Source organism: Pangasianodon hypophthalmus, chromosome 7 (genome assembly GCF_027358585.1).
Source record: "Pangasianodon hypophthalmus isolate fPanHyp1 chromosome 7, fPanHyp1.pri, whole genome shotgun sequence".
In the NCBI taxonomy this organism is placed as follows: Eukaryota; Metazoa; Chordata; class Actinopteri; order Siluriformes; family Pangasiidae; genus Pangasianodon; species Pangasianodon hypophthalmus.
Window position 1 is genome coordinate 24,383,552 of NC_069716.1, and position 22,837 is coordinate 24,406,388.

At 39.5% G+C, this 22,837-nt stretch overlaps 1 protein-coding gene across 1 annotated transcript in view; it reads left to right on the forward strand.

The window, feature by feature from the left end:
- Positions 1-240: 240 nt before the first annotated feature.
- snrkb (SNF related kinase b) overlaps positions 241-22,837 on the forward strand; it is a 28,763-nt gene continuing 6,166 nt past the window's right edge. The window contains exons 1-5 of the mRNA XM_026946481.3: positions 241-497; positions 9,442-10,103; positions 15,644-15,785; positions 20,769-20,966; positions 21,766-21,882. Coding sequence (XP_026802282.3) covers positions 9,515-10,103; positions 15,644-15,785; positions 20,769-20,966; positions 21,766-21,882 — 1,046 coding nt within the window. The 5' untranslated portion in view covers positions 241-497; positions 9,442-9,514. The remainder of the gene's footprint in view (positions 498-9,441; positions 10,104-15,643; positions 15,786-20,768; positions 20,967-21,765; positions 21,883-22,837) is intronic.

Genomic DNA, 22,837 nt, shown 5'->3' on the forward strand with positions numbered 1-22,837 from the left:
GAGCTCATTATAACAGCAAAGGGGACTAAATCTGGAATGAGATGTTCAGCAAGCACGTATGAGTGTGATGGTCAGGTGTCCACAAACTTTTGGCCATATAGTGTATGCTTATTAATTAAGTGACAGCTCACAAAAAATGTTTAACCCTGGAAACCATGGTGTAATTTTAGCGTCTCGACATTTTTGACTCTTTTGGCTTCTCATACTGTTGAGGAGCGCTCGCGCGCCTGAGCTGGAATGCATTGACGTAAGAGCAGGCGCGCTGGTGCGCTCGAGCCCGAGGTGAGCGCTCGAGCACTGCAGAGACACTCGCGAGCTCAACAACATCTCCGCTAACATCTCTGCGCTTTCACTCCTTTCACCTTCACCTTCTCGTGAAGCCGGAGCAGCCTGTGTGGGACAGAGAACGCAGAAAGGATAAGACGCTTGGATAACCAGCACTGAGGAGAAGGACGCGGATGCTCGGTAAACAGATAAACAGCCTTCGTGTCGCTCCGGTAAGTTATTAAACACGCGCGCGCGCACGCACACACGCGCACTGTGTTGTTAACACCGTTATTCTGTGTGGAAACACATGGCAGTATTGGGTTCAATATGGCCGTGTGGCTGCTCTGAGCCTCTTCTCTGTCCTGTCCAATGTGGATGTGCGCAGTTTGGACTCTCAGTGTGCTGTGCTGCTGTGGGAAAGAGTGTGTGTTTGTGTGTGTGTGTGTGTGTGTGTGTGTGTGTTGCAAAATGACATTTAACATGCATTTAAACCTGCACTGATATTCATTTCTATTCATTTATTCTGTATTAAGTCACATAGTGTTGAATTAACCCTTTAAACATCAACATTTACATAGTGTTAAATCAGCTGAGTGTTGAATTAACTCTTAAAGGTTGAATTAACTTATACAGTGTTGAATTAACTCTTAAAATGATGAACTAGCTCATACAGTGTTGAATTAACTCTTAAAGGTTGAATTAAACTATATAGTGTTGAATTAACTCTTAAAATGATGAATTAGTTCATACAGTGCTGAATTGACTAATATGGTTGAACTAACTTAAAATGCTGTATTAATTCATATAAATACTGTATAGTATTGAATAAAGTGTTGAATTAGCTCTTTAAAGATGAAATAGTCAATATTTTTCATTTGTTACTAATACAAATAATCTGAAAAATAATGTAGAAATTATGAAAAAAAAAAACAATAGTTTATGCCATTGTCTCAGAACACATGTATTACATAGCTGGAAAAAATACAAACCACACTGCGTCTACTATCCGTCCTAAATAGTACCCGAGATGTGTTCCAAATCGTAGTATGTTGAAATGAGTATCCCAGAGGTGCCCGGATGGTTGACTATTTCCGGTAGATTTTTGAAGTGTGGACACGTGGACACTTTTTCAGCTAATACTGCCCACAACTCCCTGTGCGAAGGAGGAGGAGGAGTTTTGCGACGGTTTCCTTCGCCGAATTCAAGGACACATTTTAGAGAGGTGTAAATGAAATGTGGAAAAATAAATCAAGGGAATGGTACATTAAATTATATAGTATAAATTATATAGGAATGATGACTGAAGAAAAGATGAAATGCAACGAGGAGGTTGTTTACGGTGACAGTGTGCGTAACTAGGCAACAACGTTCTCTTCCAGTGTTAGTATGTCCCAGTACTTTCATACTCTTTTGCTACACACTCAAAAGTATGTACTTTTTCTCCACAAAAAGAGAACATACTTTTAGTGCATAGTATAAGCAGGCGAACTGAGACACAGCACCAGTTTAGAAACCTGCCATCTGGTCTGGAATGTTTGTTTGTATTTGGATTGGCCTCTTATCGATCATTTTATAGACACACCCCCAACATCCCTTCACAACCGTGATAAATCATTATTAGGAGAGGTTGCATGTTTATAGAGTTGTAACTTGACTTTCAAGCATTTGAATATCCGAGTGTGCTTGGAAGTGATGTCATGCCAGTCCTGGCTAATGGTAACGCTAGATAGCATGCTAAGTCTAGTTGAACCACCACATGTTTTGGGGGCGGAGCTTTGTGTACAAGGGGTGAAATGGGGACAGGCTCAGTGAGTAAAAAAATTCTCCACCCATTTAACAGTTAGACGACTTTTTTTTCACAAAATCTCACCTAATGCACCTCTAAATCATTAATTAACCCATAGTCTTTAGTCAGCTCTTAAAATGATGACCTCCTACAGTGTGGAATAAACTTGTAAAATGTCGTATTAATACACAGAACGTTGTTGCACTAACTCCCAAAATCTTCAAAGTCTAATCTCGTAAAACTCTTAGAATTATCAGCTTACAGTATTCAATAAATAGCCATGTAAGTGTGTGTCAAGTGATCTGTTAATTAAACACTATAGGAAGGATTAGTCCACAGTAATGCCTGAGTGTTAAATGAATACCTACAGTGTTAAACTCACTCTTACTGTGTTCATGTACTTTCAGATAGACTTACACAAACACTGTAATTTAACACTTATGATACCATCACTACCACCGTGTTTCGTTTGGGGTTGGCCTTGGTAGGCCAGCTGTGGATAAAGTTTGTGCTCCTCACATAAACTCTGCTCCCCCAGACACCATATGTTGGGATGGTTGTAAGGACAGCTGAAAAGGTGGCTGCAGGGAAATGTAGGGATGGCTATAGGGATGGCAGTAAGGACAGTTGTAGGCACAACTGTAGGGATGGCTGTAGGGATGGCAGTAAGGACGGTTGTAGGCACAGCTGTAGAGACGGTTGTAGGGAAGACTTTAGGTATGACTGTAGGGAGTACAGTAGGGAGGACTGTGTGGATGGCTGTAGGGACGGTTGCAGGGATGGCTGTAGGGATGGCTGTAGGGAAGGCTGTAATGACAGCTGTGGGGACAGTTGTAGGGAAGACTTTAGGTTTGACTATAGGGAGTACAGTAAGGAGGACTATATGGATGGCTGTAGGGACTGTTGCAGGGATGGTTGTAGGGAGGGCTGTAGGGAAGGCTGTAGGGACAGCTGTATAGACGGTTGTAGGGATGGCTGTAGGGAAGGCTGTAGGAACAGCTGTAGGGATGGTTGTAGGCACAGCTGTAGAGACAGCTATAAGATGGCTATAGGGGCACAGCTGTAATGATGGCTGTAGGGACAGTTGTTGGAACGTTGGGCTGTAGTGACAACTCTAATGATGACTGCAGCGATGGCTGTAGAGATGGCAGTTGTAGAGATGGCCGTAGTGACGGCTGTAATGATGGCTGTAGGGACGGCTGTAATGATGGCTGTAGGGACGGTTGTAGGCACAGCTTTAGGGACAGCTGTAGGGATGGCTGTAGGTGCAGGCTCTAGGGATGATATGCTGTAGGCCGAAGACTTGAAAGAAAGAGATAGAGGTAGCATTGTGTGCTGCTGCTGCTGCATCTGAGCAATGCGTGCCATTTCCCACACTCAGCAGCTCTGTGTGTGTGTGTTTATAACAGCATCAGTCAGGGAGTGTGTGTGTCGATGTTTGGAACATAATCCTGCAACTGCAGGCCTTGAACTGAGACTGTGTATGTGTGTGTGTGTGTGTGTGTGTGAGAGAGAGAGAGAGAGACTGTGCAGTATGGACACAACGTCTTGACACACATCCCTTCGAGCTGCTGAGAGCAGCATGCTGCAGTGTGTGTGTGTGTGTGTGCTGTGTGAGAGAGGAGAGCTCTCACTGCAATTTCATCACACAGCACTCGAGATGCTGAGAGACTAAAATATCACAGCGAGAGAGAAAAAACAGCAAAAGGATTCTGAATGCATCAATTTAGATATTGGTGTATAGAGAGTGCACTACTTTGAGAGGCGTGCCATTTTGTAGACACGTCTGAAAGTCTAGGTTGCTCATAAAAGCCCTCAATGCTACGGTTTGTGACCAAATGATTTACCCTAGGTGGTATAAAAACCCATAATGCACTCAGGTTTATAGGGAATAAGAATTAGGGCACTGTTTCAGCGGTAGGCCATGTACTACGTTTTCTGAGTGGCATATCTTATGAACATAGAGAATAAAAATAATTTCTGCTACCAAAAAAAAAAAATTTCTGATGAGTGTTGACTCTTCCCACAAATTCAGAAAGAATGTAAATATTCAGTAGGTGGATAAAGAAACATGATGAAAGGGAATTGAAAGATAAAGCTTGAAATAATAAATGATGCATAGACGTACATATAGGAGATATTTTAGACACCTGGATAGTTGACGTTCTGTGTAACATGGCCGCATATTGGTGCGTGCCTTCCATGCTGTAAAATGAGCAGCTGCTTATGGGTGTAATCTAAACATACTCCTAAACAATCCAGACAAAAAAACCCCAAAATGCTGGGGGTTTTCCAGGAGTTAAGCACTATTACACAACTCATTGATGTTGGCCATAGCCATTTTTCTCAGTAAATATTAGCTAGTTATGTTATTTTGTGATATTTTAATTTATCCAGTTCAGTTAACCAAATGTGTTTTCATATTGAACATATTCAGTGGGGTAGTCAGACTAAATTTACAAGGTCAGAGTAATTTTTTGGCCGGTAAGATAGTAATGGTAAGATGGTAAGATAAGTCAGTAGACCTGTGGCTGGGACAAGCAGATTGCGTGCCTGGGCTGTCAGTTTTGTTATTCGTGGCTGCTCAGAGGTAACTTGACTAGGCTGCTGATATAGCAGTTAGCAGCATTGTTTTCCCCAACAAGGGCTGAGTCTCCAAAAAGAATCGCAGCACAAAGATCATTGTTAAATGGTAGATTAATCATCACATTGAACACTCTCTCTCTCTGCTAGTTAAGAAAATCTCAACTTTATCTCAGCTGTGAGAAAGAAAAAATACCCAACTGACTTTCACAAAACAATTTTTACTTGAAAATGTAACAGTTGGTTCATATATTTTATGGTGATCTGACACGCTAGTCATACACCTTCAGCTAAACTGAGCATACCAGCTGAGAATGCATTCTGGCCATCATTGGAAATGAACAAAATTGGTTTGTACTGATGATTTTTTTTTTTCCTTTTTTTTTTTTACAAACCAGTAGCACACAGTGCTGTGGAAAGTGACATAACTGAACAAAAATACAGAACTGTTTAGCAGAAAACCTTCATAAAAAACTGATAATAACACATCAAGCAAAAATAAAGCTGCAAAAATAAAGATACTTGAACAACATCTTGTATGTGCAATGTGAGAAGAGAAAATCTCTCCAGCTTGTGTGTCTTTAAGAGGTCTCATATTTTTGACAAAGATTATGGTACCATGATGATGCAGTTTATTTTATTTATTAATCAGGCTTTTTATCTGTTTACACAATTCATGGTTAAATATCATAGACTGTTCAGAAGAGGGAGGGGTTTTGTGAGGGTGAGGGTTTTTTTCTGTTAGCTCCAACACCACCACACTGACCTCATCATCATCAATACTTTATGATGGGAACACTGACGATGAGATCATACCTGTAGAGGAAACCCCACTCTTTTCCTCTCTCCTTCTCTCTAATCCTCTCCTCTCTCTCTCTCCCTCTCTCTCTCTCTCTCTCCCTCTCAGTGAGTGAGACAGTATGAGTCATCATCTCACACTTGTCCCCTGATGCCGCCTGTCACACTGAGCCTCCTGTCAGGCTGTGTGTTTTTTTGTTTTTGTGTATTTGTGTTTGTGTGGTTGTGTGCATGCATACATGTCTTTGTTAGTTATGTATACATGCTTATGTGTGCGCATGTGCAACCTTGTGCATCATGTTATTTGTATATGTGTGTGTAAAGTAGCTGCTGCAGAGCGGCCATGTTGTGTTCTGCCTGTGATGTGCTGTGTAGCAGTAAGCTTATGAGAGAACCACAGAATGGGTGGAGGACGTGTGTATGTGTGTATTTTTATTTGTGGGTGACAAACAAATATATACATATGCTTGCATGGATATATATATATGCACATTTTGTGTGTGTGTATGTGTGTGTGTGTGTTATCAGCAGGATGCAGTGCATGATTTTAGTAGGAAACAGTCTGACTGTCAGATACTATGGAAGGGAAAGCCTTATCCTTCCTCTGGACAGACCCACACACACACACACACACACACACACACACACACACACACACATTCACACACACATTCACATGCATACATATTCATACAGGCATGCAGAAACACACACATTCACATGCATACTTATCCATACAGGCATGCAGAAACACACACACACACACACACACACACAGACACACATTCTTTATTTCTTTCTTTCTATCTTTCTTTCACTGACAAATTTTATGTGACAGGCAAATATTTTTATTTTTTCTCCAAATTTTAATTCTGTCCATTTTTTCTGTTATATTTTTATTATCTTATTTTTTAATGTTAAAAATGATGTGTTTGTTTCTGTTTCTGCATATAGAAAAGGAACTGTAGATACAGATATAGAAAGACAAAAGTGTGTCTGCAGAGCAATGTGTATGTGTGTGTGTGTATATGTGTGTTGAGGAGAAACACTCAGCAGTGGTCAGTGGGCTGTAGATGCACACAGACAAAGCAGCACATCAATAATTAGCGGCATTGCTCTCTGCAGACAAACAGTGCTCTCTTTGTGTGTGTGTGTGTGTGTGTGTGTGTGTGTGTGTGTGGTCCCAGTAGAGATCAAGTGCATCACTCCAACATGGCATCAGTCTCTCTCTACCCTGGATGCAACTCATTAACTATTCTGTGCCCTCCATTAACACACACACACACACACACACACACACACACACACACACTAATTATGATATCTTGTTACACTTATTGATCTGGACCATCTGGTTTGTGCTCGTGTCATATGACTCCTCCACCAGTATGCACAGAAACACACCACCTCTCCGTTACTTTCCTTTCCTTTTCCGTCCTGTTCAGATATCGTCACATGACTACTCTGAGTATTTCAGATTCTGTATTTCCACATTATAGTTTAGTTTATTGCCTGAGGCTCTTGTTGACAGGTGACATCAATACCCTGGTGGTAAGTGTTTGTAATATCATTTCTCTCTTTTACATCAGGTATAAAAGAGGAAATGATAGTACAAATAATATTACAGGTCCTTGACTGAGATAACCATTTTAAGGAGCAAATTCTGATAACCAATAATATCGACTGAACATTTTTATCGGGTGGAAATTAGGAAGATGCCAGTAGTTTTAGATAAACAAGACTGATGTCAGTTTCTCGTACCTGACAGCGCAAACAGCAACAGCACTATCAGCAAAAACAGCACATTAAAGAACAAAAAAACAAAAAACACAACACTTTTATATCATCTTACTCAATTTGGATGTTACTTTTATGTGGAATTAGTTACATTAGTTGCTTTTTATTCTGTTTAATTAGAAAATTGACAATTAAATGTAAAATGTACTTTAAATGATGTGCATTTATCAGTCATTTTCCTACATTATGTAACGTTGGAGTTACGTTAGACACCTAACAGTAGAATGTGGGATCTTCAACATTCAAATGCTGAGTTTTGCTTTTGAATATGTAAATATTACGAAAATTCAGATACTATTTAAAGAGTGAAAGTGCACACACAAACACACAGACACAGACACACACACACACACTGTATGAGTGTGTATGCATGTCTGTACCAATGTACCACTTGTGAGTAGTCTCTCTGTCACACCTCTCACTTTTCCACCCACATACTTCAGTGACAGGCCATTAGTAGGAAGGAAGGGTTTGTCGCCGTGCCTCATGTCGATTTCATGAAGTTAACATGCCTATCTGAGCGCCGTGCCACACGTCGTTCTTCAATTAATATTTAAATATGAATTATTTAAAGCATTTTAACAGAGGAAGAATATGTGAGCTTTACTCTAAAGAGAAGAATCTCACATAACCACTTTACCATCAACACACACCTACCCACACACATACCTACACACCTGCACACTCTAGCACGCACATGCTTTCACATGCAACACACCCAGGCCTGTTTGAACAGTTACATAAAAACCAGCACACACACACACACACACACACACACACAGAGATGAGAGATAAGTAAGTCAGACCTAGTACTCTGTCATAAGACTACTTATATAACAATTATGCAGAAAAACCCCTGATTTTCCAACATGTGCTGTGATGCCCTTGTGCCCCATCCAGGGTGTATTCTGACCTCTTGCCCAGTGTTCCCGGGATAACGATATGGTGATGTTAATGGCTGTCCCATTCCCCACCCATGCACACACACCTGCCATCGGGAGGATCCCGAGGTACTGGAATGTTTTTTTAGGCATTCCAATCAAATGAAGAAAGCATGTGTAAAGTACACTTTACTACACTATTGTAACATTATCCAGACAAACAGCCTGCGGCAAGAGGACAAAACGTCGCTAAGTAGCGAACACAACATGAAGATTCATTTGACATTTAAACACATTCATATACTGTACAATGCAAGTCAAAAGGCACACCACCATTAGTGCTACAGACAATACAGAGAATACAAAATAGCAAGTAAATATGGAAAATTACTAAACAGCTTTGCTCTAGTAAAAGACAGCTGCGTCTCAAATGGCATACTATATTCCTCCACTACACACTTGAATACTTGGAATGTGTAAAATATTAACATCTCAGATCAAACATTAAGATTCACCCGAAATAGAAATGACAGATCACTGCATCTTATCTGACATCACAGGAAACAGTCTGCACAGGAACAATTGCCAATTATAAAACCCCACATACCACAACCCTGGTCAAAATATTTTGCTCCTAATTTGTAGTGTAGTACAGATATTCTTGCTCAGTGTGTCAGCCATTTAGCAACATTTTTAATGTGCCAATCCTCATCTGCTATGTAGAACAGGTACTGTAGTGACCTACTAACACTAAAAGTACACATTATGTATTTAAGGACTTCTTAACTTGCTGCTATTAACACTAATGACACGCTAACAGGACACTGAATGTGTGCTAAAAGGCAGGTGCACTTGGAGGGTAAAACTATTAAGCCGGTAGATAAAAGAATCAGACAGAGTGCTAGTATCAATTGTATCAAATCTATCTTCCAAGTACCCATCTTGAGTAATCGATATTTAGATCTAAGTTATTTCCAGCAAATTAAATAGAAATAAAACATTTCTGAATTCACTGACACATATTCCTAGCTTTCTTTTTTTTAAATATGTAACATGAACACATTGCTTTAAATAAAACAAAAACAATTTTAACAAACCTAAGAGTAGACAATGCAAACTGGATCATGTGGCATTATTATGGGCCTTTCTTTTCATTTCTTTGGCTGGATGTACTGCTTAAATACTGGATTCACCTTTGTGGATTCAAGGACATGGGTAAAACTTGGAATAACTACTAAGTTTGTATTAATAAGTGCTGTGTTTATAGTATTGTAATAATAATAATATCTTGTGGACTGTTTTATTTACCATTCTTCTGATCTTCACTAGGTGATGTCTCACTAGAGCTGCATTCGTTTTGACCACCCTGAAACTGCACACCACCCCGCATCTCTGATTCAAGATGGCCGCCACAAAGAGCGGCTCCGAGGGCAAAATCGCCGGCCTCTATGAGCTGGATCGCACGCTAGGGAAAGGCCACTTCGCCGTCGTGAAGCTCGCACGCCACGTTTTCACCGGGCAGCTGGTGGCTGTGAAAATCATCGATAAGACCAAGCTGGACAGTCTGGCTATGGGCCACCTGCTGCAGGAAGTGCGCTGCATGAAGCTGGTACAGCACCCCAACGTGGTGCGTCTCTACGAGGTGATCGACACACACACCAAACTCTACCTCATCCTGGAGCTGGGTGACGGCGGAGACCTGTACGACTACATCCTGCGGCATGAAGGTGGCGTTGCTGAGCGCACCGCCAAAGTACACTTTGCTCAGATCGTGCGCGCCATTGCGTACTGCCATCGACTGCATGTGGTGCACCGAGACCTGAAGCCCGAGAACGTTGTGTTCTTCCGCCAGCAAGGGACCGTCAAACTCACCGACTTCGGCTTCAGCAACCACTTTCAGCCTGGAACCATGCTCGTCACTAGCTGTGGATCACTGGCCTATTCAGCTCCGGAGATACTGCTGGGAGAGGAGTATGATGCCCCTGCTGTGGGTGAGTGTGTATGCGTGTGTGTGTATCAGAGGGACAACATCTGTATGTGAGTACACAGTGTTTACAAATTGAAACCAAGATGTCTCTGTTGCCCTTGAGTTGATTTGAGTTGATCTTTTGAGTTCCTCTTCTATATAAGTGAAGAGGAAACAAGCTAAACTAAGATTTTAAAGTGTATGTCCAATCAGTTTTACAGCAATTACAGTATGTTCCACCAGTCATATAAATTCCCTTTATGATACTATCTCTCAAAATTCATCCAAGTTTTTGGACCCACGTGACCCATTGTGGCTGAAATGTTTTCGTCCTAGCTAGACAACACTGATTTGATTCCGTTTAAGCATAAAATATTATCATTAAATCAAATTATGTGAAATCAGATTATGTGAACATAAAATAAAAGTAATCCACTTGCAGGTTTACGAGATCATAAAATGATCTCTGATATTGACGATTGTGAGCATGTGTGTGTATATGTGTGTGTGAGAGGGCATGTGTGGGTTTGTGTTTATGTGTGAAAGGGCACGTGTGGCTCTCTGGCTCACTCGGCTTCAGATATAATTTGGGGCGAAGTGCGTGGTACTCCCTCAGTGAGTCTGATGTGTGTGTGTGTTTGTGTGTAGCCCTGGCCTAACTCTGTTCAGAGAAACTTGTGAGAGGGTGTGTGTGTGTATGTAACTATCTGGCCTACTCGGCTCCAGTGGTACTGCCTTCAGTGGTGTACTACTGTGTGTATGTTTGTGTATTTCTTCATCTAATATTTTCTAAGCATTTTTTTTTAATTGCATAACAGAGCTGCACAGAACACTGTATCGTGAATCTGTTGCTCCATATTCTAACTTGTGCAATAATTTAAACCGTGTTGGTGAACACTCGATGTTCATAATAATAAAGACATAAGTTGGTCTGATGCCTACAGCTAAACCCTGGAACTTCACATCCACTTAGAAACTGCAGTATATTAGTGCTGTATTGTTTCCCAAGCTAAGCTTATGCTACACTCTTTGTCCATAGTATACATATATATATATATATATATATATATATATATATATATATATATATATATATATATATATATATATATATATGTATATATATATACGGTCCCTTGCTATATATAGCCATTAGTACTCTCCTGTCTCTCCTCACATCCTTCATCTTTTGCTCAGTGGAGATTTCTCCTCCTGAGTGGACACATCTGTGAAAAGATGGAGCTGTATGACGAAGGTTAGACGAAGCTAAGCAAAGAGATCTGCAGCAGTCCAGACTGAAACTCAGCCTACATCCTGAACACCTGGACAGTACATTTAAAGTCCTGTTAGAATCTGAGAGTGGACAATGACGTCCTTAAATACACTCATGTAGGCATTTGATGGAATATGCTTCATTTTTTCTTTGTTTAATTGCCAACATTTGAGTGGCAGTGAGCAATGGTTATTGAATTGGATTTGAGATATTTTCACAGTGGGTCATAACCTAGCCTAGACAGTGCAGAGAATGCAAACTAGCTAAATGAAGCAAACATACGACGCCTGAATGCTACTGCAGTAGAGGGACCTTTCTGATCTGACAGGAAAAATGACTGACATGATGTCTTCTCATCCTGATTGGTTGAATGTTGGTGGTCAACACCATTTGATTTTTTCTCCCATTGACAGAGCACAGGGCACCATAGAGACCAGAGTTAGTGTTCTGAGCACACGTTTTACTGAAGCTGCCAGATTGTTACAAAGTTTGTTTTGACTTAAAAATCACTGACCATACCTTTAAAGTGCACATCACAGGAAATAAATATTAAATCTAAGCCTTAAAGTTTGAAAAAAATTGTAACAAATTTTTTGATTATATAATTTATAACAAAAGCAGAGAAATATTATATATATATATATATATATATATATATATATATATATATATATATATATATATATATATATATATTTATTATTATTTTTTTTATAAAATAAAATAAAATAAAATAATTAAATGAAGCATAAAATAAAGTTTTACGCAAAGTGACTCTCAGCTTCTACCTCTCACCTAGCACTGTATTAATGTATGAGACTTTCTTCTCCCAGTGGAGCTTGTTAGTGCATAGTTATGTTCCATATGCTGCTTCCACATGGCTGCTATAGGGGTGTGTGTGTGTGTGTGTGTGTGTGTTCTGCTGTTAGTAATGTGATATTTTTATCATCTCTCCTGCTCACTGCGATTGTCACAGCGACCGCATGAGCCAGGATTAGAGCTACACAAAGTGGGTCAGTCTCCTCCAAAAGGCAGCCACCCACACACACACACACCCACCCACACACACACATACACACACACACACACATACAGTAGATTTTGGTTTTTGGCACATGGAATTTTATTCCAATTGCTGATTCCAAGCGAAATGTTTATTAACATTCATGTTCTAATGTTAATTTTGATTCACTAATGTTGTTAATAGTACAGCTCTTTTGGCTCAGACACTCAAGTTCTCAACTTCTTGGCTGGAGCTGACAGATTGGCCATCACTCCTTAAAGTCTCTATTAATAATCTTACACAGCTACAGCAACACCGCTCTTGGATTAACACCTTATTCATTTAATTTATGCTTGGGTGTATGATATTAATTGGCTAATCTCAGATAATGATTAGTGTAACAACCTTCTCATTGATAAAGCTTTTTTTCTTGGTTGTAACACAAATCCAGCTTTTCCCCTACACAACGCGATCAGTTTATTGTTCTTATTGTAGCATGGTTTGGTTTACACTTCCTGGTTCTAGCTCCACCCCTGTTTTGTCATTGGTTGGTTTCCCCATTGTTTTCATCTGTCTTCAGTTTAGCCTTTGATTATTTCATCTATTTTGACCTTTCTGTGTGTTTGTATGGTTGCGAAGTCTGTTCATTGTGTTTATTCTGGTTTTCCTGATTCGGTCCTGCCTTTTGTTTACAAGTATGGATCTTTACGAGTAAGCAACTATATTAGGGCAAATGACGTGGCCAGGTTCCAAATGAACAAAGCAAAATAACACAAATTCAGGTCACTTTGATTTTATTTTGAAGTGTCCTTGACAATAATATAATGTGTCCTGAATATATTATCAATCCACGTTACTACTGTTAACTAATTATAAGAACTTGAAACATACATTTTCTAATTGCTATACAACCAATAATTGAAAACCTATTGAAGAAGGGATGATAAGATGGAAAAAGTAAAGAGGAGAGTGTGTTCTGTTGAAACACAGTGTCAGGTTGTGGAAAAGCTGAGCTGTGTTGTTCCTGGAGCCAGAACATACAGGTCACTCTCCTCTCTACCTGTATTGAGTGTGTGTGTGTGTGAGTGTGTGAGAGAATATTCATCAGGTCAGTCAGGGCCCGAGGCCGACACAGTAAGGTGATCAAGTGACCTCCTTAATACACTTGCTGCAGTTCAGTCAGTCTGATAGATACGCGCACACACACACACACACACACACACACATAGTATGTGTTTGTAGTATCTGGAGTATTTCCTATGAACAGCACAGTGGATATTTCTTTAAGAGGCAAATGACATCAGCTGCGATATATTATAAACCAAGAGAAAGACATAAAGGGAAGAGAGGCAGATGGAGAAAGGAAGGGTGCGTGTTTATAGAAAAACAGAGAGAGAGAGATACAAAAGACAGAATGAGAGACATTGAAAGATAAACAGGACATATAGCAAGGCTGTCTCTCTGTGAACTGAGTCATAAATTTATTGGTGATCATGTAATCTAGTGAACAAGAAGTAAGACACGGTTGTCTCGATGCAGCAGCACTAGGGTAGAATTCATTTAAAATACAATGCACACAAAGAAATAGTGTGTGTGTGTGTGTGTGTGTGTGTTTGTCTCTGTACGGCTTCATGATCATCCTTGTTGTGTGTAAACAATGGCAAGATAAAGCTTCAATGACCCATTAAATTACAGTTACATAATGTCTGTACACAGAAGTGTGTGTGTGTGTGTGTGTGTGTGTGTGAGTGTGTGAGTCAGTGGGAACCGAATGTTCAGTGTAGAGAAGAACAGAGATATTGTTAGCTCAGATGAAGGCACAGTTGGGACAATGGTGTCCCTTAGCAGAGACACACATGCACACACACACACACGCACACACTTATGTGTTGCGTTCCTCTGATACACACAACTGTGCTGACTGTGGAAAGCTGTGACGGCCATCTTGGAACAGGACATAAGTCTCTAAAAAGTTTCTCTGATCACCCAATAGAAAGCCGGTGAAGGAAAGAGGAAGGGCGTGGAGAATATGAGAAAGAATGTCTCTCATACATCCTGTATTTTTTTGCCTTCTAGCAGAAGCTGTGACTAAACTTGCATTCACAACTAGCAAGCGTGACAGGCTATAATTCCTGGCTTACAATTCATTTGTAAGTTTGCAGAGTAGTTATAATGTAGAACAGTGTCAAATCCAGTTAACTGACTGGCTGCAGTAATTCCCTCAGACCAGTCCTTTAGTACTGGTTCTACGTTGTCTACCTATGTTGTCTCTACCATCACGATTTCAGTTCCTTCTTCTGTTTAGTTCCCATTCAACCGGCTAGGTGTGGTGAGAATTGCTTGGATACCTTCTTGTGCATATGTGACATTCTGACAGATTCTTGTAGTGACATATGCCGCAGTATTTGCATTAAATACTTCTGTCATACAGGCATCTTTCCCTTTCTTCTCCTTCTTACTGTGTAATCGGACATAATCTGACCACACTGTACACTATATGGAGCTAATCCGCTTAGCATCTTGTGACTACAGTCAGAGCTACAGGTATCCTGTTCTCCAAAGCTGTGGATAGTCTCCTCTCATCTCTCCTACCTCAGTGAGAGTGTTTGTACATATTACGAATCCGTTTTTCTGTGTCGTCTGTTAGCTTTGCATTGGCCAGTCCATCATTAGCATTGCAAGCACTGTTCAATGTGTGCTCTCTCTTTGTTCCTTTCTGCTCAGGAAGCAGCACTCTCTCATTTCTCTATCATTCTCTCTAGCTAAGAGGACACACAGTTTACTAGAAATTTCTGGATTTATGGAATTGGACTTAATTCAATCAGTGTAAAATTTATTAGATGGAGTTAGTAAGATCATTAACTTATTTATTGTGCTGTATTTGCTGTTATGTCTTGTGAGAAACCGAGTCCATCATTGTTATGTGCTGTTGTGGTTATTTAATAGTGTATTGTGTGTAGTTTATGTGCAGGTATATGTGTTTCTGCATGAATGACTACATGTGTGTGTGTGCGTGTGTGAGTGTGTGTGTGTGTGTGTGTTATGTAAGCTCACAGCTGGGTCGCTTCCTCTGTCCCAGCTTACTCCTCTTTTACAGGCTCATAAATGATGCACAGAGCAGCAGTCACATCTCCTATGTTGTTTATATGTATGTTTATATGTATGTTTATATGTACCTTAAACGACCTTACTGATTATGATACGACTGATTGCATAATATGTGTGATATTTCTATGATAATGTATATCATAATGTATATATCTGATCATGTTATGTTTGTCTTTTTCAGATATTTGGTCTCTGGGTGTGATCCTCTACATGCTGGTGTGTGGACGCCCACCATTCCAGGAGGCCAACGACAGCGAGACTTTGATCATGATCATGGACTGCCGATATACTGTCCCAGATCACGTCTCTGCGGAGTGTAAAGAGTGAGAACACAGCTCACACATACCCATTCACACACCACATTGTCTAATGCAAAATTCACTTCCGTAGTGCATAACGGCAACACACAAACAAATCAGCATCTGCATCTCAATACACATCTACAACTATCCTAACACATCCATGCTGATGCATACACCACACACACATTACAATACACACATTCAACAGCATTTACTCCCCCAATAATCGCCCATAGACATGCACTGATCGTTTGCAAAAAAGCCATTTTTTAAGAGATATGACTGAATGAAAGGGATATTTGTTTTCTGCAGAGAACATGTTCCTATAAATACATTTCTATATAAATCTTTAAAAAAAAACTTTTTTCCCCCTATATATCAGATTTCTTATCTGAACTTTGTCAAATAAATAGACTTATCTAGCAAGGTAACATATCTAGTTAACATTTGGCTAGCTAGTTTAGTTAAATTTTTTACACAGACATGTACACAACACTTAGCATATGCAGCATCAGTGTTTTCATTCTGTCTGCATTTTTGGGGGAATAGGTTTACCCACCATCCCACTCTCCCTTATCATAAGACAGCTACCAACTGGGGAGGCTGCACGCTAACACATGCTTCCTCTGAGACACATGAAGCCAGCCAGCCATGTCTTTCAAACTGCAGCGTAACACACTTAGAGAAAAAGCACTATCTGCACTCTTCCACATACATGAGCTGACAGATGCCCATGATTGGCAAGTGTCACTGTAGGAGAGAGAGTATGCAATCCGTCCCAAACAGAGATCATAGCCAATTTTGCTCCCTTGGCTCCCAGCCAGAGATCGGATTCGAACTTACAATCTTGTGATGATAGCATCACTCGGCTGCGTCACTCTGAGCCCCAAACATTTTTGAGAAATGGAAAAGAAACTGCACTAGCACAGGGCCAAGAAGTTCATTCACAGCTCTGTATTCTACACATTTGCTGCACTATTAGACACAGAAATTTAAAGTTTTGTTAAAAAACAAAACAAAAAAAAACAAGCTCTGAAGTGTTGAGATCTTTACATGTTTAGCCGGTGCTCTTTTGGTAATGTCATGTCATTGATTCTCTTTAGAACATTCAGTATAACAAAAGGAAATTGCATAATGGTTCATTTTCTCTTCTCATTAGTGTTTAGGATTGATCCCTGGTGTTTCAGTGTGAGATGCAGTTATCTGAAACCTACAGGTCTCTGAACATGGTGTGTTCCTATCACCCTCACACTAAACTTTACACTTACTTATCAACCTTCAGCAGGACAGACTCTAGCTGAACACGCTGTACTCCCACTCTTTATATCTGCCAGCCAAACACGGAGCATTAGCCAACCAGAAGCTAAGAGGGAAATTTACTGGAAGCAGTTTAGCACAAAGCTTCCCTGAAAACAAAAAATGTTCCAAGTCTGCTTGGAATTTTATGTCATGGGCCAAGAGACGATGTGGTTTGAATCAGGATGCTGGCAGGTCAAGGCAGAGCCTCCTTTCAGCTTTAGGCCTTTAAACAGCATTTTCCCACTGAGTTGAGCTGTTATGAAGAACAGGAGATGAATGAAGTCTGAAAATGATTTTAAAATACATTTCCAGTTCCACATTATAAATTGCTTTATTAGGGTATTGATTGAATGAATGGATTTACAGTAGTGCCTTAAAGGAAGAATCTGGAGAAAAAAAGAAATTTCTCCTAATATCCAGAAGTCAGCCACGCCATGCTTTGCCCGTAGGTCAGCATTGCGCAAACTGCATACCAAAATGATAACACAATGATCCTCAATCTGTGCTGAGTTCTTGCAGTAAGTAGTATCAGACTCATGTATGTGGTTTCTGACACTGTATGAGACATTGTTATTTATAAACATGGACAAAGAACATCACAGAGCAAAAAGAGGGTCATAGGCGCCATCGTGATAATGAATCACTCTCTTTCTCAGCACATAGTTTGGTGTCATTCTGCGCCAGCGTCAGACTCAGGTAAGCGGTGTAGCTCAAAGTCTGATGGTGGGAATGTATGCTAAAAAGGAATCAGATAATTTTTTTAATTATTTTATTAATTTTTTTTTAAATACACTTTTTGCATAATGCTATATAGAGGCTATTTCCCTTACTTATTAGCTACATTACTTCCCTTACTTATTAGCTACATTAGCCTTGTAGCTCGAGAGCAAACTAATGAAGCAAACTTTGGACACCAAACATGTCTTGGCTAATGACTTTTGACTAAAATATTCCTTTAAATTAATTATAGCCAATCACATGCGCAGTTAAAGGTAATCCTTATTTGAACCCATTTCATCTTCAGCTCAAATCGTCAAAGCCATGAATTCAGTGAAAGGGCTTGTATGAGGTTGTGCTGTTGGAGTTATATATGGAAGGGTTATTTGTGGAGAGAACACCCTCAAACATGGCTCTCCAAGGACAGAATGGATCTGAATCAACTGATTGTACCTCAGAAATCTGGGCTTGAGGCTGTGTGTGGTTGTGTGACATCTGGGCTGAACCGCACAGCCAAACATAGTGACTAGGTCACATGATCTACCCCCCATCAAAAAGTCCTTTAATGGGAAAATATTTCTCGGGTAAGTAAGAACAGCGCTTAGTAAGAACGGCGTTCTCCTCAGGGAGCGCGGATACTCAAGTGTTTCTGCCTCGCTATGTCTCTTACTGTTTCTGTTTTTCTCTCATCTTTTTCCTTTTGTCTCTTAACGCTCTGATTGCTTTCAGAGCAAGTATGTTACATATCGGATGTTGCTTTTTGTAAAGCAAGAGCAACATCACTGAAATCACTGCATGAAACATGTCATGAGGATATTTTTTTGGTTAGATAGAGCACAGATAATGACCCTAGAATGTGAATATCAGTGAAAAATGGTGATGAATGCTTATTCTGTGATAATGGTTTAGGTTTTGAATTATTATTATTAAGTAGTAGAGAAATAGAGGGAAATAGAGTGACGTTGTTCTAACAAAGTCACACAGTATCAGCAGCTATCATATGCCTGTACAAGACTGAAAGGAATTAATTAATACATGTTAATCATTTAGCATGCATTATTTATTTCAAAAGTGACAAATGGGCTGTCACTGGAGTGTGACAGCTAAATGTAAATAGCTAGCTAGCTAATAGTGCCATAATATAAGGAGTTAATAAAGCTAGTGGTCTAGCATTACACAGACAGGTTGTTGTTAGAAAAGTAAAACGTACATGCTAACTTGAATGCTAACTTGAATTCAAGGGTCTAAAGCAGGGATGATCCGTCATCACTGCAGTGGCACCTTTATTCCTTCTTTGGAGAAGCTGGAAGTTGTATGACAGTAATATTACCTGTCTGAGTTACCTGCATTACAGACAACCAAAATGATAATCTTTCATCACGGCAAATGCCTCCATTTTCATGACAGCAATACTTGTCTAAATATAACACATCTTTAAGTGTTTTTATTATCAATCATTTTTCTGAGTCACCATCAGAAGCTAAAGGAGATGATGACCAAAAAGAAATGTAACCAGTTATCTGCACCAAGGCAAGATCTGGAAGAAAAGGGCCTGGTCAATTACTTGCTCAATCTTCCTGTAATGAAAAGCATTTTGTACATATTGGACATGTTTTCCGATCTGTTCTGTTGACGTATTTTAAGCTGCTGACACAGAGCAGGTCTTGAACACGAACACAAGACACAGCTTGTCTTAAAACCGCAATTGCACGTCTGAGAATTCATCTTGGGTTATTTGTATCGGAGTAGTATTGGCTATTGCGTAGTTCTGTGATGTCTGTGTCATATTTGAACAGTAAAACTGGAATCGGTTAAGTTCAGATGAACGGTGATTGGGAAAGAGTTCTTGGATGTGGTTGCAAACTTAGGGCAGCTGAGGAGAAGAGAACATCTTGTCTAATTATACAAATTAACCACTGGGTACACACACACACACACACACACACACACACAAATATAACCCTAACCTCAGTAGCCTTTTAGTTTGTTAAATAAAAGCTGAAATTTTTGTTTAAAAAAAAAAGTCCCCACAAGATCAAATCTGGGGACATTTAGTACCCACAAAGATATTAAAACATGCCATCACCCACCCACCAACCCACCCACACACACAAACACACACACAAACACACACACACACACACACACACACACACACACACACACACAAAAACAGTGGTATGGCTCCCTCTACTGGCCGTGCTGATTGCATGCTGGGTGAGGCAGTCAATACTGTAATAAAACACTCAAGGTGGGTAAATGATTCTGTGCAGCACACACACACACACACACACACATCTTTTATGTTCCCTTCATTTCCACCGCCACATTCTGCAGGTGCTCATGAATATTAATGAGATGTGAGATAACCACTTTGTTTCATTCGCTCACTTTCACAGCCAGATGTGCATATGCAAATATCAGCGCCTGTCAACGAGACTATGAATATTTATCAGACCAGTGTGAAAAGTGAGTCAGACTGAGAGACACAGAAATTAAATAAAAAGTAGATGGAAGGTAGTGAGTGAGGGAGAGAGTGAGTGAGAGAGAGAGAGAGATGCATTATCAAGCTTGTTTGTGAAGATGATTTTTTATTACTTGTTCTGCTCCAATAAGCAGAAATAACACATCTTCTACTGTCTCCCTTTTTTAAAAAAAGAAAAAAAAATCTTGTGCTTGTCTTCCTCTTTTTCTCTCGCCCATTCTCTACTTTTCTGCCATCAATCTCCTTTTCTCTCTCTCTTTTCTTCCTCTCTCCTTTTCCCTTGCTATCTTAATCTTTTTCGCAGACCCACTTTCTAATACATATCAATCGCAGTGCTTCATGGACATGATTGCTCTAAATACACTGTTGGTAAAGCAACTGTCAACCATGTCAATCATATAATAAACCATTAACAATGAAAACATTGACAATAACAACCTCGTAATAAGCATATAACTTACTCCAGTGTTCTATTTATACCTCTCTCCTTCTGCCTCTTTTAGTCTGATCTCGCGAATGCTGCAGAGAGATCCGTCTAAGCGAGCCCCCCTGCTGGAGATCGAGTCTCACCCGTGGCTGCAGGGTGTGGATGCGTCTCCGTCGCCCGTCTCCCCTCACTGCAGCCTCTCTCCTCAGGAGCACGAGCTCATCCTGCAGGCCATGAGCTCCGGGAACATTGCTGACAGAGACACCATACAGGAGTGAGTAGAGTCAGTTATGTAGTAACATACTGCTATATTCTACATATATTCTAAGACTAATGCCATCTGAAGTAAAGATATATATATTAGAAACATTCTGTATATTAAATGATGCACAAGATTATTTTTAATTTATGACTCACTATGCTTTATGGGCTTTATTTGTATGGTTTATTTTCTAAAATTAGCAAGAATATGGATATTGAATAATGTTTGAATTTTTCATTGGATAGATTCTATTCTAATTGGAAAAGGCTTAGATCTTGATCTTGATTTATAGACTATTATAAAATTATAATATTAATATATTTCACTCAAGATTTATAGACCGTTGCTTTTTATTTATCTCTGACCTTTACGTTTTAAACCGGGTTCAGGACAGCTAAACTAAATGCTATTAAGTAAAAATGTAAAGCTGAGTGTTACATGATACATGGAATCCTATAAGATAAAATGTTCAAAACCCTAAAAATGATCTATATCTATATCTATATCTATCTATCTATCTATCTATATAGCTATAGATATATTCATTTATTCAGTTGGTTTGCAAACAATCCCTTTGTGTCCTCTAGGTTTGTGAAAATGTCTCACTTTGACTCAATTTTAATTCTTTCAAATTTCAGTCTATTTCTTACTTTGTTTTTTTTTTTGTTTGTTTGTTTGCCATTTTTGATTAAAAAAACAATTTGATTAGAAGTACTATCTCTGTCTACTGAATGATACAAATAACTTCCTGGGGTTGCGATTCATATGTGTTTAATAATCTTCTGTGTGTGTGTGTGTGTGTGTGTGTTAGAGCCTTGGAGGCTGACCGGTATAATCACATCACAGCCACGTATTACCTGCTCGGAGAACGCATCCTACGGGACAAACAGGAGTTGAATGGTCTCAATCCAGAGCAGAGACACACACAGTGAGTCACACACATACCATCATAAATACATGAGGCTGGCCTGCATAATAATTTTTTTTTCTTTTTTTTTTTTGCATCATGACGATCCCTCAATTTATCAAAACACTCACACATAAATTCAGAGACTGGTCAGAATTCCCACTGAACACAATATAAAAAATGTTTGTTAGAGCTCTCATTTGCATATTGCAGGCTTCTGCACTATCAGTAAGTATAACATCTTGATAACGATTAACAAACAATATATTGTGCAGCTGTCATACATACACATGCTTGTTGTTTCATTTGTAGTTCCCTGTTTAACAGGGTCCTGCGTTTTATGATAATGGTTGTCACACACTTGGCAAGATTGACACTTCAGAAATTGATGTCAATTTCAGAAGTGGGTATCAAAGTTGAGTGATTTTGATTCCTGCCATTCTAGCAGCATATATACAAAATCACAAAATAAGCCAAGAGCAAATGCAACTGTATGTTAATACATAACATTTATTTCTGTTGGCCTCAAAGATTTCAGATAGCCAAAGAATGGCAAGAGTGGCCCTTACCTGAAGAGATAAAATTAGGATCATTGATAGGATTTGTTAGGATACTTTTATATTTGGATTTTGTTTCATATGCTGGTGGAATACAGCTGTGTTTGTGTGCATGCATCACTCATCTCAACTGTGGATGATAGCATAATATTAGTAGAGTTAACTTTTAGAAAAATGGTTCTATAATGCTATAATCTACAGCCTTCTCCTCACAAGTAAGTAGAGGAGAAATAAGCTATGCTAATATAAGAACTTGCATAGACTACATTACATAGTCTTAGATTTCCATAGCCCTGTATAAAAGAATTACTCCCTGTTCTAATACATCTCATTCAAGTGTGATCATTTGTTGGTTGAAGGAATCCTTTTACAGCCATGCATTAGCAAAATAGGGGGGATGTGCAACCATATTATATCTG